Raw genomic sequence first — 18,958 nt, 5'->3', positions numbered from 1 at the left:
TAATTAATTGGCTGAGGACATGAATGGTGCAAGTTATTTTTGACTATTGTTACCTGTTTAAAAATTCAGTTCACTTGCATCTCAGATAAAGTGGGGTAGTTGATATTACCCAGTGGAGTGAGCTTTGAGTCAGTGCTGGTATTCCCACTGTGGGTCAGAAGATTTTGAGACCCACTCCAAGCAGCCCAAAGAAGCAGAGATGACTACTGGGTTTCTGATTACTGGACAGACATCCAGCGAGACACGTTTCATCTGAAAGTGGATTGCTCACCCCATCATTGGGAGTTTGGGGTCTGCTTAACCACTTGTCCACGTGCAAAGGGACTCCATTAAGGAAACAACCCAAGAGCACAATCAGTTGGATGCAAAGCAAGTCTTCGAAGTGTAGTCACTGTTGTCGTGTAGGAAAACACATCAGCCAACTTACACACTGTAAGGTCCCACAAATAGCAAGATAATCTGCTTTGGCCATTGGCCAAGAGATAAGACCCAGATGCCAGGGAGAGTTCCTCAACTCTTCTTCAAAATAGTGCTTTTTAGTGATGTCCACTTGATGGGGAGGATGGGACCTCAGCTTAATGTTTCATCTAAAAGATAGCACCTCTGACAGTACAGCACTTTCTTGGTCCTGCACTGGAGTTTCAGCCTGGAATCTGAGCTGACATCACTGGAGGGGGAGGAGTTAACCCACAAACTCTGTGATTTAGAGTGCTAACACTAAACCAAGAATGACAGTGCATTACCCCTTAACGCTGTGACGCACAGAATCATAGAAATTTACAGCATGGAGGAGGCCATTCAGCCCATCATCTCTGTGCCAGTGAAAATGAGCTATCCAGTCTCATCCCAGTTCCCAGTTCTTGTTCCGCAGTCCTGTAAGTTCTGGCACATCCAGTCCATATCCCAGTGAGTTAAACATGAGTATTTCTGCCTCTACCACCCTTTCAGACACGGAGTTCCAGACCCCCACCATCCTCTGGGTGAAAATATTGCCCCTCAAATCCTTCCGCCAGTTACATTAAATCTCTTCCTCCCTCCCGGTTACTGAATTAGGTCCTTCCTAACCACTTTATCTAGACCCCTCATAATTTTATACACCTCAATTAAATCTCCTCTTAGATTCCTCTGTTCCAAAGAGATGAAGATGCTAGAAGTCAGCATTGTTCACTATGGGTTTGAGTAGCCCAATGCTCCCAGTACTGAGATGGGGCTGTGTTTTACAGCAGTGAGTCACCTATTGTAGACAGGGAGTACAGCACATTGAGGTTCATTCCTACCCCTCCCTCTCAGCCCGCCTCCTGGTCATGTGACCACCCGCAGCAGGACCCGGAACACATGACTTTGAGTTCACATGACCCTGGGTTCGGGCTGGAATCCGGATAGGGGTGAGTGAATGGGAACCGGGGTGAGTCCGTGGAGGGGATTGGGACAGCGGCCGCTCACAGCATTACTGGATACAGGGTAACCGTGTCTGGGCTCGATAGCAGGGCAATTCCCGGCGCTGGAGATCGGCTAGGGGCAGGGGATGGGTAGGGGGTGATAGCGGGTGGGTAGGTGGTGTGCTGCTTTTTTTCCCCTTGTCCACAGCTATGTTGGGGACCTTTGGGGCAGAGCCTCCTTCATGAGAGTCAGTGTCCTTGTAGGGGGAGGGCTCTGAGGTCCCCGCCCTGGGGGCTGTTGTAGGGGTTGGGTGGTATCGTGGTCTCCAGCCCTCTGGCACTCTGAGTTGCTTCTGTGTGGCTCTATTGGGGACACACTCACCCTGAGTCAGAATTGATTCAAGTCCCACTCCGGGGACTGGGACACTAAATCTAAGCTGACATTCCTGGTGTAGTACTGAGGGGGTGACGTAGTGCTGTCTTTTTCTTGCCACATTAAAGTGAGCTATTTGCTCTCTCCAGGGTGTGAAAGATTCTATGGTACTGTTTTGAACAGAATTTCTTCCAGGTGTCCTGGCCAATCTGGTTCATAACCTGCTCAATATCTGCAGTGCCAGAGAAAACTGTAAAGTTATTACTCACTGATTTTTAAAAAAATAACTCTGCTGGTTTCTTTCCCACAGATGATTTCTCTTGTGCTGTTTGCTGTGTTGCTGAAAGCCTTTCTTATTGAATCTGCTCCAGCTAAGGATGAGGTCGTTTACCTCCCAGGCCTGGCCAAGCAACCCCGCTTTAAGCAGTACTCTGGATACTTGAATACATCTGAAAATATACACCTCCACTACTGGTGAGTGATTTAGGTTCGCTTCCTAAATTGAGAGTGTTTAGCTTATTTTAACTGTTTTGCATCCACTTCCTCTACACTAGAGCACAGCAACTGCAGTGTTTGCTGACTACCAGATAAACTGCAGCCAAAGCTCCTTAAACAGCAGCTTTCAAATCTGAATGCTACCACCTAGAAAGACATTGCCAGCAACTGCATGGGAACACCACCACCTGCAAGTTCCCCTCCAAGTCACACAGCATCCTGACTTGGAACTATATCACCATTCCTTCACTGTTGCTGGGTTAAAATCTTTGAATGCTCTTCCTAACACCATTGTATATGTACCTACACCACGTGGATTGCCATGGCTCAAGAAAGCAGCCCACTTTCCAAGACTAATGAGGGATGGGCAATATATGTTAGCTTCGCATTGATTTGGTATATAGACCAAAAGGTACAGATGTAATTTAACAGTGGAAAACATTTTTAAAAAAATCAATTCAAAATGTTCAGCAAAAATACATTCCATTGAAAAAACAAAAACTCAGCAAGAAACACCCGTCTCTGGCTTATACAGGAAGTTAAGGATAGTATTAGATTAAAAGACAAGGCTTATAATTTTGCAAAGAATCGTAGCAAATCTGTAGGGGTTCCTCTTTTCCCTCAGAGACCCTCCCCACACTCCAGTTCGTGACACCAAATTCACAAATGTATGGCTTGAACAGAATGACCAGTGAGACAAGTTTCTTCTGATAGTTCACAATCGCTTTATTGAATCACCCACAACCCCACAGTATAAAACCCCCAAATTTAAAACAACCCATTCCCAGTACCTGACACAAAGTCACTACAATTCAGTTATAACTTACAAAAACACAGGCCAAACACCACGTCCTGCCCTGAAACCTTCAGGAAAAAAAACCCTCAGACCAATATCACTACAATTTGACTGAAAACACTTACAATCCCCCAACACGGCTGGTCTGTCTGGTGTTGATTGTAGGCCTGAGTCAAGGTGACCAAACTTGACCCTTCTTCCAACTGCAGCACAAAACCTCAGATCTGCTCTTCTTTCATAATTTAACTCAGATATGTATAAACCTAGAACAAAAACAAAAACAGAATTACCTGGAAAAACTCAGCAGGTCTGGCAGCATCGGCGGAGAAGAAAAGAGTTGACGTTTCGAGTCCTCATGACCCTTCGACAGAACTTGAGTTCGAGTCCAAGAGTTGAAATATAAACTGGTTTAAGGTGTGTGTGTGGGGGGCGGAGACTCTCTCTCTCTCTCTCTCTCTCTCTCTCCGCCCCCCCACACACACACCTTAAACCAACTTATATTTCAACTCTTTCTTGCACTCGAACTCAAGTTCTGTCGAAGGGTCATGAGGACTCGAAACGTCAACTCTTTTCTTCTCCGCCGATGCTGCCAGACCTGCTGAGGTTTTCCAGGTAATTCTGTTTTTGTTTTTGTTATGTATAAACCTAGCCCCTGTTGTTCCAATGTCCATTTAGTTGATTCCACACAAAGTCCAGACAAATGTCATCAGCTCCTGCTGGTTGAAACAATACAGGGTTTTCCATGAAAGATGTATATAGATGAATATTATCAGTTCTCATTGTATGAGCAATTCTCTTGCTGTTTGAGGCGGCACAGTAACAGCACCTAGCTCCAAAGTTAATGAGGGTTTAAATGAACCCTTATTCCAGTACTATTGTTCATGGTGGTTAAATAAGTCCTTGAGTGTATTGTATTGATATGTCCTTTGTGTCATTGTATTGGGTAATCAGACTTCTTGATCACGTTAGTCAATGCCCAAAGCCTTTTGATGAGTCACTGTGTTTTCACTAAATGTCCGAATTAACCCCTTGCTGCCCAGCCCTGTACTGCTGACCGCAGCTTATCTTTTTAAAATTTATAGTTCCAATCATAAGGTCAAAACATGTCCATGGGTTTGAAATTATGTTCCATAAATTTCCCAGTAGGAGGGGATTTCGATCTTTCAAATCTAAGGATTGGGAGTGTTTTAGAAACCAGCAAAGGGCCACTAAAAAGTTGATAAAATGGAAAAAAAATAGAATGAGAGAGTAAACTAGCCAGGAATATAAAAACTGATTGTAAGAGCTTTTACAAGTATATAAATAGGAAGAGTAGCTGAAGTAAATGTTGGTTCCTTAGAAGCAGCGACAGGAGGATTTAACCTGGGAGATGATGAAATGGTGGAAACGCTGAACAAATATTAATCACAGCAGAAGACACAAATTGCATATCAGAAAGAGGATAACCTAGGGGCTAAAAAGACTGAGGAAATTATCAACAGAGATAAAGTACTGAAGAAACTTAAGGGACTAAAATATAACAATTCCCAAGGACCTGGTGACCTACATCCTAGAATTCTAAAAGAGAGCTGCAGAGATAATGGATGTGCTGGCTAGGATTTTGAAAAACTCCCTAAATTTTAGAATTGTCCCAGCAAATTTGGAGTTAGCAAATGCAACACCGCTATTCAAAAACACAGGGAGACAGCAAATGGAATGTTACAGGCCAATTAGCCTGTCATCTGTTGTCGGAAAAATGCTGGAATCCATTGTTAAGGAAATCCTGATGCACTTAGAACATCACAGCGTGATCAGACAGAGCTCATATTGATTTTATAAAAAGTTTTATTAAAGCTTTTATGAAAAGGAAATTGTGTTTGACAGATCTATAAACTACTCCCAACAGCTTTTCTGTCCTTGCTTCTTAGGTGTACGCAATGATTTTCCAAGATAACATCCTTTTTTTTCTGTTACCTTTATCCCATCCTTCATTACAAGGGCAATCTCACACTTTCCACTTTGCATTTATCTCTTCTAAAAGTCACCTATTCACTTCCTAACCTTACTCACTCTGCAAGCCCCTCTCCAGATTGACTTAGATCAAACCCATTCATTTCTGAGATAAAAAAAAAAGATAAAAACAAAAAAACTGTGGATGCTGGAAATCCAAAACAAAAACAAAAACAGAATTACCTGGAAAAACTCAGCAGGTCTGGCAGCATCGGCAGAGAAGAAAAGAGTTGACGTTTCGAGTCCTCATGACCCTTCAACAGAACTTGAGTTCGAGTCCAAGAAAGAGATATAAGCTGGTTTAAGGTGTGTGTGTGGGGGGCGGAGAGAGAGAGAGAGAGAGGTGGAGTGGGGGTGTGGTTGTAGGGACAAACAAGCAGTGATAGAAGCACATCATCAAAATATGTCAGCAACAATAGAACAAAAGAACACATAGGTGTTAAAGTTGGTGATATTATCTAAATGAATGTGCTAATTAAGAATGGATGGTAGGGCACTCAAGGTATAGCTCTAGTGGGGGTGGGGAGAGCATAAAAGATTTTAAAAAAATTTTTAAAATACTGGAAATAGGTGGGAAAAGGAAAATCTATATAATTTACTGGGGAAAAAAAGGAAGGGGGAAACAGAAAGGGGGTGGGGATGGGGGAGGGAGCTCACGACCTAAAGTTGGTGAATTCAATATTCAGTCCGGAAGGCTGTAAAGTGCCTAGTCGGAAGATGAGGTGTTGTTCCTCCAGTTTGCGTTGGGCTTCACTGGAACAATGCAGCAAGCCAAGGACAGACATGTGGGCAAGAGAGCAGGGTGGAGTGTTAAAATGGCAAGCGACAGGGAGGTTTGGGTCATTCTTGCAGACAGACCGCAGGTGTTCTGCAAAGCGGTCGCCCAGTTTACGTTTGGTCTCTCCAATGTAGAGGAGACCACATTGGGAGCAACGAATGTAGTAGACTAAGTTGGGGGAAATGCAAGTGAAATGCTGCTTCACTTGAAAGGAGTGTTTGGGTCCTTGGACGGTGAGGAGAGAGGAAGTGAAGGGGCAGGTGTTGCATCTTTTGCGTGGGCATGGGGTGGTGCCATGGGGGGGGCGTTGAGGAGTAGGGGGTGATGGAGGAGTGGACCAGGGTGTCCCGGAGGGAGCGATCCCTACGGAATGCCGATAGGGGGGGTGAAGGGAAGATGTGTTTGGTGGTGGCATCATGCTGGAGTTGGCGGAAATGGTGGAGGCTGGTGGGGTGATAAGTGAGGACAAGGGGGACCCTATCATGTTTCTGGGAGGGAGGAGAAGGCGTGAGGGCGGATGCGCGGGAGATGGGCCGGACACGGTTGAGGGCCCTGTCAACGACCGTGGGTGGAAAACCTCGGTTAAGGAAGAAGGAGGACATGTCAGAGGAACTGTTTTTGAAGGTAGCATCATCGGAACAGATGCGACGGAGGCGAAGGAACTGAGAGAATGGGATGGAGTCCTTACAGGAAGCGGGGTGTGAGGAGCTGTAGTCGAGATAGCTGTGGGAGTCGGTGGGTTTGTAATGGATATTGGTGGACAGTCTATCGCCAGAGATTGAGACAGAGAGGTCAAGGAAGGGAAGGGAAGTGTCAGAGATGGACCACGTGAAAATGATGGAGGGGTGGAGATTGGAAGCAAAATTCATAAATTTTTCCAAGTCCCGACGAGAGCATGAAGCGGCACCGAAGTAATCATCGATGTACCGGAGAAAGAGTTGTGGAAGGGCGCCGGAGTAGGACTGGAACAAGGAATGTTCCACATACCCCATAAAGAGACAGGCGTAGCTGGGGCCCATTCGGGCACCCATAGCCACACCTTTTATTTGGAGGAAGTGAGAGGAGTTGAAGGAGAAATTGTTCAGCGTGAGAACAAGTTCAGCCAGACGGAGGAGAGTAGTGGTGGATGGGGATTGTTCGGGCCTCTGTTCGAGGAAGAAGCTAAGGGCCCTCAGACCATCCTGGTGGGGGATGGAGGTGTAGAGGGATTGGACATCCATGGTGAAGAGGAAGCGGTTGGGGCCAGGGAACTGGAAATTGTTGATGTGACGTAAGGTGTCAGAGGAATCACGGATGTAGGTGGGAAGGGACTGGACAAGGGGAGAGAGAAGGGAGTCAAGATAACGAGAAATGAGTTCTGTGGGGCAGGAGCAAGCTGAGACGATCGGTCTACCGGGGCAGTTCTGTTTGTGGATTTTGGGTAGGAGATAGAAGCGGGCCGTCCGGGGTTGGGCGACTATCAGATTGGAAGCTGTGAGAGGGAGATCCCCAGAGGAGATGAGGTCAGTGACAGTCCTGGAAACAATGGCTTGATGTTCAGTGGTGGGGTCATGGTCCAGGGAGAGGTAGGAGGAAGTGTCTGTGAGTTGACGCTCAGCATCCGCGAGGTAGAGGTCAGTGCGCCAGACAACAGCACCACCCTTGTCAGCAGGTTTGATGACAATGTCTGACACCTTACGTCACATCAACAATTTCCAGTTCCCTGGCCCCAACCGCTTCCTCTTCACCATGGACGTCCAATCCCTCTACACCTCCATCCCCCACCAGGATGGTCTGAGGGCCCTTAGCTTCTTCCTCGAACAGAGGCCCGAACAATCCCCATCCACCACTACTCTCCTCCGTCTGGCTGAACTTGTTCTCACGCTGAACAATTTCTCCTTCAACTCCTCTCACTTCCTCCAAATAAAAGGTGTGGCTATGGGTACCCGCATGGGCCCCAGCTATGCCTGTCTCTTTATGGGGTATGTGGAACATTCCTTGTTGCAGTCCTACTCCGGCGCCCTTCCACAACTCTTTCTCCGGTACATCGATGATTACTTCGGTGCCGCTTCATGCTCTCGTCGGGACTTGGAAAAATTTATGAATTTTGATTCCAATCTCCACCCCTCCATCATTTTCAGGTGGTCCATCTCTGACACTTCCCTTCCCTTCCTTGACCTCTCTGTCTCAATCTCTGGTGATAGACTGTCCACCAATATCCATTACAAACCCACCGACTCCCACAGCTATCTCGACTACAGCTCCTCACACCCCGCTTCCTGTAAGGACTCCATCCCATTCTCTCAGTTCCTTCGCCTCCGTCGCATCTGTTCCGATGATGCTACCTTCAAAAACAGTTCCTCTGACATGTCCTCCTTCTTAACCGAGGTTTTCCACCCACGGTCGTTGACAGGGCCCTCAACCGTGTCCGGCCCATCTCCCGTGCATCCGCCCTCACGCCTTCTCCTCCCTCCCAGAAACATGATAGGGTCCCCCTTGTCCTCACTTATCACCCCACCTGCCTCCGCATTCAAAGGATCATCCTCCGCCATTTCCGCCAACTCCAGCATGATGCCACCACCAAACACATCTTCCCTTCACCCCCCCTATCGGCATTCCGTAGGAATCACTCCCTCCGGGACACCCTGGTCCACTCCTCCATCACCCGCTACTCCTCAACCCCCCCCATGGCACCACCCCATGCCCACGCAAAAGATGCAACACCTGCCCCTTCACTTCCTCTCTTCTCACCGTCTAAGGACCCAAACACTCCTTTCAAGTGAAGCAGCATTTCACTTGCATTTCCCCCAACTTAGTCTACTACATTCGTTGCTCCCAATGTGGTCTCCTCTACATTGGAGAGACCAAACGTAAACTGGGTGACCGCTTTGCAGAACACCTGCGGTCTGTCTGCAAAAATGACCCAAACCTCCCTGTCGCTTGCCATTTTAACACTCCACCCTACTCTCTTGCCCACATGTCTGTCCTTGGCTTGCTGCATTGTTCCAGTGAAGCCCAACGCAAACCGGAAGAACAACCTCATCTTCCGACTAGGCACTTTACAGCCTTCCGGACTGAATATTGAATTCAACAACTTTAGGTTGTGAGCTCCCTCCCCCATCCCCACCCCCTTTCTGTTTCCCCCTTCCTTTTTTTTCCCAATAAATTATATAGATTTTCCTTTTCCCACCTATTTCCATTATTTTTAAAAAATTTTTTAAAAATCTTTTATGCTCTCCCCACCCCCACTAGAGCTATACCTTGAGTGCCCTACCATCCATTCTTAATTAGCACATTCGTTTAGATAATATCACCAACTTTAACTTTAACACCTATGTGTTCTTTTGTTCTATTGTTGTTGACATCTTTTGATGATCTGCTTCTATCACTGCTTGTTTGTCCCTACAACCACACCCCCACTCCACTTCTCTCTCTCTCTCTCTCTCTCTCTCTCCGTCCCCCACACACACACCTTAAACCAGCTTATATTTCAACTCTTTCTTGGACTCGAACTCAAATTCTATCGAAGGGTCATGAGGACTCGAAACGTCAACTCTTTTCTTCTCCGCCGATGCTGCCAGACCTGCTGAGTTTTTCCAGGTAATTCTGTTTTTGTTTTTGTTTTCCATTCATTTCTGACTTGAGCTATTGATTCACCTATTTTGTGAATGGTTCACAATGCCTTTAGCTTTTAGCTTCTTTCCATCTTATCCTGGCATCACCTTAGTCACCAGTGTCCTATTATTGCCTTTGTTAATCTCTCAATCCCTTCCTGTTCTGCTCTGCTTATTTGTTTTATCCAACTGGCTACTCTACAGTCTTGTCATTTCTCATCCTGCTTTTGAATTTAGCCTTTCCTGAATCCTCCCCTTTCACCCAACTCCAATCTGTTTTTAAACCCTTATCCACAGCCCGGGTTATTTGATTTTCTGGGACACTGATCCCAGCTCTAAATTCAGCTCATCCCAAGGGAACAGCTCCCTCTTTTCCCAATATCAGTGTCAGTGCCTCATGAATTGAACATTGCCTCTCTCCCCATTCCTTCAGCCACGTATTTAACCTTCTAATCGTTTAATCCCCCTTGTGCAGGAGCTCAGGTTACAATCCAAGGATTACTTTTGAGGTTCTCCCTTTTAATGTTGACCGTGACTCCCGAAACACTCTCGACAGAACCTAGTTCCTAGTCCTATCAATGTCGGTTCCAATGTGGGCAATGGCAAATGGATTTTCCTCCTCCCATTCCATCCTATACATGCAAGGAGATGGCCTGAACCTTGGTACCGGGCAGGCAACACAACCTTCAGAATTCCCAGCTGTAGCTGTCTATTTCCCAACTATACTGTCCCCTATAATAAAAACAGAAAGTGCTGGAAAAATTCAGCAAGTCTGGCAGCATCAGTGGAGAGAGAAACACAGTTAATGTTTTGAGTCCAATATGACTTCTTCGGAACTGAAGAGAGACAGAAAGGTGATGGGTTTTATGCTGTTGAAAAAGGGGGAGGGGCAGGTGGAACAAAATAGAATAACAAATAACAAAGATATCATGGAACACAAGATAAAGGGAGTGGTAATGATAGCATAAAAACAAAATCTTTGGTCCAGAGCAGGTGTTAATAGCAGAATAAAGGTCAGTACTGTTTGAAAGCAAAATAGCAGAATGTGTTAATAGCAGAGAACAAGGTCAGTACTGTTTGAAAGCAAAAGCATGAAAACAAGATACAAACAGGCACTTGAAGAGCTGGGGGGAAATCAAATTGGAGGACAGAGTTCATGGTCTGAAGTTGTTGAATCAATGTTAAGTCCGGAAGGCTGTAAAGTGCCTAATCAGAAGATGAAGTGCAGTTCCTACAGTTTGCGTTGAGCTTCACTAGAACATTGCAGCAGGCCAAGGGTGGACATGTGGGCATGAGAGCAGAGTGGTGAATTGAAATAAGCGACCAGAAGATTGGGGTCATGCTTGCAGACTGAGCAAAGGTGTTCTGCAAAGCCATCACCCAGTCTACGTTTTGCCTCCCCAGTGTAGAGGAGAAGCGTTGTGAGCAGCAAATACAGTATACTTAACTTGAAAGAAGTACAAGTAAATCACTGCTTCACCTGGAATGAGTATTTGTGGTCTTGGATAGTGAGGAGGCAAAGGGGCAGGTGCGATTGCATGGGAAGGTGCTGTGGAAAGGGAATGAGATGTTGGGGGTGATAGGGGAGTGGACCAGGGTGTCCCAGAGGGAACGGTCCCTATGGAATGCTGACGGGAAGATGTGTTTGGCAGTGTCATGCTGGAATTGGCGGAAATGACAGAGGATGATCCTTTGAATCTGGAGGTTGATGGGATGGAAAGTGAGGACAAGGGGAATCCTATCATGGTTCTGGGAGGGAGGGGAAGGGGTGAGGGCAGAAGTGTGGGCAGTGGTTTGGACACAGTTGAGAGCCCTGTCAACCACAGTGGTGGGGGGATTCCTTGGCCGAGGGAAAAGGAAGACGAGGCTTCTGTTTTGCTCCACCCGCCCTGCTCCTCTTTTCCAACAGCATTAATTACATTTCTGCCTCTCCCCAGTTCTGAAGAAGAGTCATACGGACTCAAACCATTAACTCTGTTTCTCTCTCCACAGATGCTGCCAGACCTGAGTTTTTCCAGCATTTTTTGTTTTTATTTCAGGTTTCCAGCATCCGCAGTATTATGCTTTTATTATACTGTCCCCTAGCTCTATTATATTCCTTTTCACTCCCGTGCACTTAACAGACATCCTGTACCATGGTGCTTTGATCAGTTTGCTCATCCACTTATAGACTTTGCCCTCATTCATTTTAGCAGCAATAGCTTTGTTCATGCCTGCTGGCTGAGAGCATAGACCGAAGATCCTCCAGCATTACTAGATGCCCTTATCTACTGAACTCGCACTGTCCTGTTCCTGACCACCAACCAGACCTGTACCATGACTTAACCCAAGGGGTGTGACTGTTTCCAGGATCAAAGAGTTCAGATGACACTCCCTCACTGATACACCACAACTTCTGCACTTTGGACTGCAGCTCAACAACTCTGAGCTGAAGTTTCCCGAGATGCAGACACTTAATGCAGGTGTGGTTGTCTGGGATCACAATAGTCTCCACAGACTCCCACATGCTGCAGTTACAGAACACAAGCTGCACTGCCATCCCTTACTAAGCTTGAGTGTAATAAGATTAGATTTAAAGTAAACTGAATATATAATGAATAAGATCTGTCTAATTTAAATTATAAGTTGAATTATATATTTATTGATAATCTACCCCTGCCGCCACCTCCTTGTGCCCTGATGGCACTTTACTGTTTATTACCTTCCCAGCCCTGGCCCTTTCTCCCGCCCAGCCCCAGCCTTTTATACCATAGCCTGTTGCTGTGTATATCTTAGTGTGTTTAGCAAAAGTTCCTGGAGCTGATTGGTTATTGCTCTTGTCCCACAGGTTTGTGGAGTCTCAGGGACATCCTGAGAATGATCCTGTGGTACTGTGGCTGAATGGAGGCCCTGGCTGCAGCTCCTTGGATGGGCTTCTGAATGAACATGGCCCCTTCTTGGTAAGCAAAGCGAGACTTTGAATCTTCCGTGAACTCGGTATGTATTTTTTGGGAATGGTTTAGTATTCCATTAAGGGTTCTGAGGAGTGACCTGGTCAGTTAAGTTCATTGCCCAGTATGAGCCTGTGAGGCCCAGTAGAATTCTCTTGTCTGTGCTGATTGGACAGGCTCAGTAGGAGAGTTACAGTTCATCTCAGCAAGTCCAGGGAGGGTTGAGGGGTTGGGTTGGATGCGGGTGCAGTGGGCAGTTGAGGGGTGGGGGGATTGAGGATGGATGCGGGGGCAGTGGGCTGTTGGAGTAAGCATCAGCCAGGTACTCCTGCTGGACATCCTGACAGTTAAACCCAGACCGTTAAACCCTGACAGTTAACTGTCACTCCCACTGACAAGCAGTTTCTGTTAACTTGTCATTAATTAGCTTGCAGTTTGAAAGTTCTAGGTCAAATTCCAAATATTAAACTAAATTACAGCTTGAGAAATGCTTACTAGAGAGTTCTCACTTGCACCAAATCTCTGACTTTAACTCCTTGTTTACAAAGCACTCAATTCCCTGATCACTCTGTGCTTCGTAAAGCCTCTTTCACAGCCTCAGAATGTACTGAAGTACTTTACAGTCAGTGAAGTACTTGAAGTGTAGTCACTATTGTAATGTTGGAAACACAGCAGCCAATTTGTGCACAGCAAGATCCCACAATGACACAAATGACCAGATGCGCTGTTCAGACCGGTAGTTGAGGAATAAATATTGGCCAGGGAGAACTCTCCAGCTCTCCTATGAAACAGTGCCATAGCCTCTTTTATGTCCAACTGAGGGGGCAGACAGGGCCTCAAGTTTAACATCTCCTCTGGACAAAGGCACCTCTGACACTGCAGCACTCTCTCCTGCACTGGATGTGAGGGCCTAGATGTGCTTCAGTCTCTGGAGTGGATTCACCATCTTGTGACTCAGGTGAGAGAGCTACCACTGAACCACAGCTGACAGGGTAGTCCAACACGGTAACTGTTTACTAACCAATGGAAGGTAACAAGTAGCAGGCATCTCTTTTCCCTTTTATTTTAATTGAAGTCTCACTGCCTGAGAGAGAAGTTTTCAATCTAAAACAGATTTGAGATGTTGCAGCGTTGCAGGAGTTGCAGTATATTTCCACGAGTTACTAGAAGGTGGGGCTGTTCTCATTTCCAAAGCTGTTTTATGGAGTGATGGGGGTCCGTATGGTTTCTTTCCTGGATTTGACTCTCCTAATTCTCAAACTGTCAACAACTTGGGGTTCTGTGGAGACTTTCTAGGGAGGTGAATGGCATTCATTGCTACAGTGGCCTGAGTGCGACACGCTGTTTGAATTGAATTTGCTTTCCTGAACCTGCCGTCCCAGATACTGGGGGTGTTCTGATGGTAGAATTACTGACCCCCCCCTCCACCCCGCCCCCCAGGCAGCATGCCAGTGAAGACAGGCTGATAAACAGCAGCGGGAAGGGAATAAACCCTGAAGCATTCAGCAGCCATACAGTGAAGGGATGGGTGATGGCAGGTTACACCTGAAACAGTGCCAGTGTTCCCAAAAGGAGGCACTGAGCCTAATCCCACAAAGATAAAAGCAAAATACTGTGGACACTGGAAATCTAAAATGAAATTAGAAAATGTTGGAAATACTCAGGTCTCAGCAGAGAAACAGAGTTAATGTTTCAAGTCAGCAACCTTTCATTAAAAGCTTTCTCCTACAGGAGCAGTGCGGTTTGTTGTGGTGAAGTTTGTTGCTTATCCTGTAGAGCAGACTTATCCAAACTTTTCACTTGGGGGGGCCCACGTTCCCACTTTTTTCTTACTCAAGGGGCTGTTGAGCAAATTTCAGAGAGAAGATTCGGCACAACTTTAAACTGAACTTCAAAAAAAAGTATTAAGAAAAGAAACAATTGCTGAGCAAAAATAAAGCAATGTCAAAGCAATAAATTGTTAAGTTTAAAAAAGAGCATATAAATGACCAGAATGTCAATGTGTGTGTCTGGCTCACTCCCAGTCTCAGGGTGCTCACTCACTCACCCTCACCCACTGTGAGTGGGTGTGTGTGTATGTGTTGGTGTGTGGGGGTGAGAGTGAGTGAGAAACCTGAGACTGGGAGTAAGGCAGACACACACACACACTCTCTCACTCTCACTCACTCACTCACTCACTCACTCACTCACTCACTCACTCACTCACACGCACGCTCCCACTCCCACTCCCACAGACACACTTCGCTCACTCTCTCACTTCCACACTCACTCACTCTCTCTCTCTCTCTCTCTCTCTCTCTCTCTCTCTCTCTCTCTCTCTCTCTCTCCCTTCCGCCTCACACACGCACACACTCCCATTCACTGTCTCATTCACATACTCACTCATACTCTCACTCGCGCTCTCCCTCACTCTCAATTCCCACCCCCATACAATCTTTCATACACACCTGTCAGCCTCTTCCCCACACACCACCTCCAACTGGCGGCCGGGCTTCACTGGTGAGCCTGTCAGCAACAAACTTGTGAGAGCAATGGCCAATAATTGGAGGAGCAGCTCTTTACAGGTTCTTTCACTTAGCTGTTTGTCCGGCATTTTGAAAACTGGCTACAGGGCCACATACCATGGTTTCCGGTGGGCCGCATCTGGCCCTTGGGCCACTGTTTGGACAAGCCTGCCATAGTGTTATCCTTCAGCTGAGGGAAGAAGAAGCTTTTCTCATCACTTGTCACATCACTATATTGCCACCCTGGCAAAATCTTATGTAAGTCCCTTTCGCGAGACACTGTTGAGGTTCACATCCAGAATGTAAACATGCACGGAGTTTATCATATTTAACTGGGGATACCATGATTTCTAATCCATTTAAAAAAGGATCCTTCAGCCAAAAATGTTTGGGAACCATTGATCTACCCAATTTTGCCCTCATACCTAACAAACTGATTCGAATGTTGCTGTTTACTTTTCAGATCCAAGCAGATGGGAAGACTCTGCATTATAATCCCTACTCCTGGAATCTGGTTTGTCATTTCTGTTTTGCATTTTGAACTCTTGCTGCCTTTGGTCAGTTTTGTTTTAGTTTCTATTTAATTCTTCCCCTTTCTCCCCTCTAACTCAAAGGCATGAAGCCAAGTTTGAGCCACCTGTCCTCATAATTTAACCCCCTAAACCCAGTATTATGTTTGGATAATCTGCAAGTCCCCCTTCTTGATCAGTGCATCCTTGCGGTAGTGCAGTGCCCAAATCTGAGCGTGGTATTCCAGATACAGTCTGTATAAGGCTCCATACAAGTGAAGCATAACTTCCTCCACTTTGCATCCAAACGTCTTGAGATAAAGGTCAATATTTTGTTAGCTTTTTTTGATTAATTTTGGTACATGCCTACTCGCTTTCAAGGATTTATGAACTTGGACTCTCGAGTCTCTTCACTTCTCCATCATCCTAGTTTCTCACCACTTAGAAAGTGCTATCTTAGGTCAAAAGTGGATAACCTCATGCTTGCTCAGGCCGAACTCTACTTGCTATAATTTTACTCGCTCACTTAAACCGCCTGAATTTATCCAATGGAAATTGGGAAAGAAAATATTCTTAATGGGGCATTTGAAAGAAATGCTTATGAGTAGTCAATAATTTAGTGTCTTGTACGACTCTTATATAAGCAGATTTCTAGGATTTATCCATTAGTGTCTGTCCTTTCAACCGACTTCTGCTTTAACAATACATAATGAATCTTGTTTCCATCACAGATTGCAAACGTGCTGTACCTTGAGTCACCAGCAGGGGTTGGATTTTCTTATGCCAATGACAAGCAATATCACACCAATGATAGTGCGGTAAGACCATGGTAGTGTGCATTGTGAGTGTGTACATGGGTGGGTGGGTCTGCATGGGGTGTGTACGCGTGTGTAAACATGCGTCTGTGTTTCGTACTATGGGTAGATAGGGGATATGTTTATTTGTTCATGGGCTGTGGGCAAGGCTGGCATTTATTGCCCATCTCTAGTTATCCTGTAAAGGTAATGGGCCTTCTCTTTGAGCCCCCACAATGTTGTTAGGTGGGGAATTCTGATCCTGGGAGCCAGTCGTATGTGATTTGGAGGTCATAGTGTTCCTGTGACATTTATTGCAGGGGAGGAGATACTGTCGAAGTAACCTTAGTCAGATGCTGCACTTCATCCTGTAGTGAGTGCTTACCACTGTGCTCGTGGTGGAAGGCGTGGATTTTGAGCACAGGGGCATCGATCAAAAAACCGTTCTATCTTGCATGGTGTTGATTTTCGTGAGTGTTGTGGCTATACCCATCCAGGTGAACGTTCCATCACTCTCCTTGACCTTTTTCAGACGGTTTAATGACATTGAGGCTGTGAGTTATTCATGGTAGAGCACCCGGTCTCCTCCTTGCTTTTGTAACTATGGTGTTGATAAAGCTAATCCAGTTCAACTTCTGGCCAGTGGTGACACTGAATCCTTCACCTCAACGAAGGTGGTTCTATTGAAAGTCAACGGGAAGTGATTGGGCTTTTTCTTGTCCGAGATGATCTTTACCTGGTGTTTATGTGGTATGAATGTTAGTTGCCAAGTGATAGTTCAGGGCCAGATCTTTTCCACATCCTGTTGTAGGCTGACATAGATTTCTTTATTAATGGAGGAATTGTGAATCAAATTGAATGCTGTGGAATCATTAATGAATAACTACTCTCTTGACTTTGTCATTAAGTGTGGTCATTGGTTGGTTAGGGGATGTTTCTTTGAGGGAACCCTACAATGACTTCTGAGGCTGTGAGGATTGCTCCTTCGCCTTGACCATAAGACATAGGAGCAGAAATTAGTCCATTCGGCCCATCGAGTCTGCTCCGCCATTCAATCATGGCTGATAAGTTTCTCAACCCCATTCTACCCCCTTCTCCCTGTAACCTTTGATCCCCTTACCAATCAAGAACCTATCGAACTCGGTCTTAAATACACTCAATGACCTGGCCTCCACAGCCTTCTGTGGCAATGAATTCCATAGATTCACCACTCTCTGGCTAAAGAAGTTTCTCCTCATCTCTGTTCTAAAAGGTCTTCCCTTTACTCTGAGGCTGTGCCCTCAGGTCCTAGTCTCTCCTACTAATGGAAACATCTTCCCCACGTCCACTCTATCCAGGCCTTTCAGTATTCTGTAAGTTTCAATCAGATCCCCCCCTCATCCTTCTAACCTCCAATGAGTATAGACCCAGAGTCCTCAAACGTTCCTCATATGTTAAGCCTTTCATTCCTGGGATCATTCTCATGAACCTCCTTTGGACCCTCTCCAGGGCCAGCACATCCTTCCTGAGATACGGGGCCCAAAACTGCTCACAATATCCTAAGTGTGGTCTGACCAGAGCCTTATAAAACCTCAGCAGCACATCCCTGCTTTTATATTCTAGTCCTCTCGAAATAAATGCCAACATTGCATTTGCCTTCCTAACTGCTGACTCAACCTGCAAGTTAACCTTAAGAGAATCCTGGACTAGGACTCACAAGTCTCTTTGCACTCCAGGTTTCTGAATTCTCTCCCCATTTAGAAAATAGTCTATGCCTCTATTCTTCCTACCAAAGTGCATGACCTCACACTTCCCCACATTGTATTCCACCTGCCACTTCTTTGCCCATTCTCCTAACCTGTCCAAATCCTTCTGCAGCCTCCCCGCCTCCTCCATACCTGTCCCTCCACCTATCTTTGTATCATCTGCAAACTTAGCCAGAATGCCCTCAGTTCCTTCATCTAGATCATTAATGTATAAAGTGAAAAGTTGTGGTCCCAACACTGACCACTGCGGAACTCCACTAGTCACCGGCCGCCATCCTGAGAAGAACCCCTTTATCCCCATTCTCTGCCTCCTGCCAGACAGCCAATCTTCTATCCATGCTAGTACCTTGCCTCTAACACTATGGGCTCTTATCTTACTGAGCAGCCTCCTGTGCGGCACCTTGTCAAAGGCCTTCTGGAAGTCCAAGTAGATAATATCCATTGGCTGTCCTTTATCTAACCTACTCGTTACCACCTCAAAGAATTCTAACAGATTTGTCAGGCATGATCTCCCCTTGATGAAACCATGCTGACTTTGCCTTATTTACAGGGCACTTCCAAGAATTCTGAAATCTTATCCTTAATAATGGAGTCTAAAATCTTACCAACGACTGAGGTCAGGATAATCGGCCTGTAATTTCCCATCTTTTGCCTCATTCCCGTCTTAAACAGGGGAGTTACATTAGCGATTTTTCCAGTCCTCTGCGACCCTCCCTGACTCTAATGATTCCTGAAAGATCATCACTAACGCCTCCACTATCTCTTCAGCTATCTCCTTCAGAACACTGGGGTGTTCTGGTCCATCTGGTCCAGGTGATTTATCCACCTTCAGACCTTTTAGTTTTCCTAGCATCTTCTCCTTGGTAATGGCCACCATACTCACCTCTGCCCCCCCGACTCTCTTGAACTTTGGGGATGTCACTCGTGTCTTCCACTGTGAAGACTGATGCAAAGTACCTATTCAGTTCCTCCGCCATTTCTTTGTTCCCCACTACTACTTCTCCGTCATTTTCCAGCGGCTCAATTTCCACTTTTGCCTTTCTCTTACCCTTTATATATCTAAAAAAAACTCT

General features: G+C 45.9%; 1 protein-coding gene across 4 annotated transcripts in view; it reads left to right on the top strand.

Moving 5' to 3' along the window:
- The first annotated feature begins 1,305 nt into the window (after positions 1-1,305).
- ctsa (cathepsin A) overlaps positions 1,306-18,958 on the top strand; it is a 60,399-nt gene continuing 42,746 nt past the window's right edge. For 3 of the 4 annotated variants that reach the window (XM_041204065.1, XM_041204064.1, XM_041204062.1), the window contains exons 1-5: positions 1,306-1,385; positions 2,063-2,226; positions 12,231-12,342; positions 15,301-15,351; positions 16,078-16,164. In XM_041204065.1, the coding sequence (XP_041059999.1) occupies positions 2,063-2,226; positions 12,231-12,342; positions 15,301-15,351; positions 16,078-16,164 (414 nt within the window). In that variant the 5' untranslated portion in view covers positions 1,306-1,385. The other variant, XM_041204063.1, reaches the window with a different exon arrangement.

This window comes from Carcharodon carcharias, chromosome 14 (genome assembly GCF_017639515.1).
Source record: "Carcharodon carcharias isolate sCarCar2 chromosome 14, sCarCar2.pri, whole genome shotgun sequence".
NCBI classification, from domain to species: domain Eukaryota; kingdom Metazoa; phylum Chordata; class Chondrichthyes; order Lamniformes; family Lamnidae; genus Carcharodon; species Carcharodon carcharias.
Note: the sequence above shows the minus strand (reverse complement) of the source record. Positions and strands in the feature narration are given on the sequence as shown.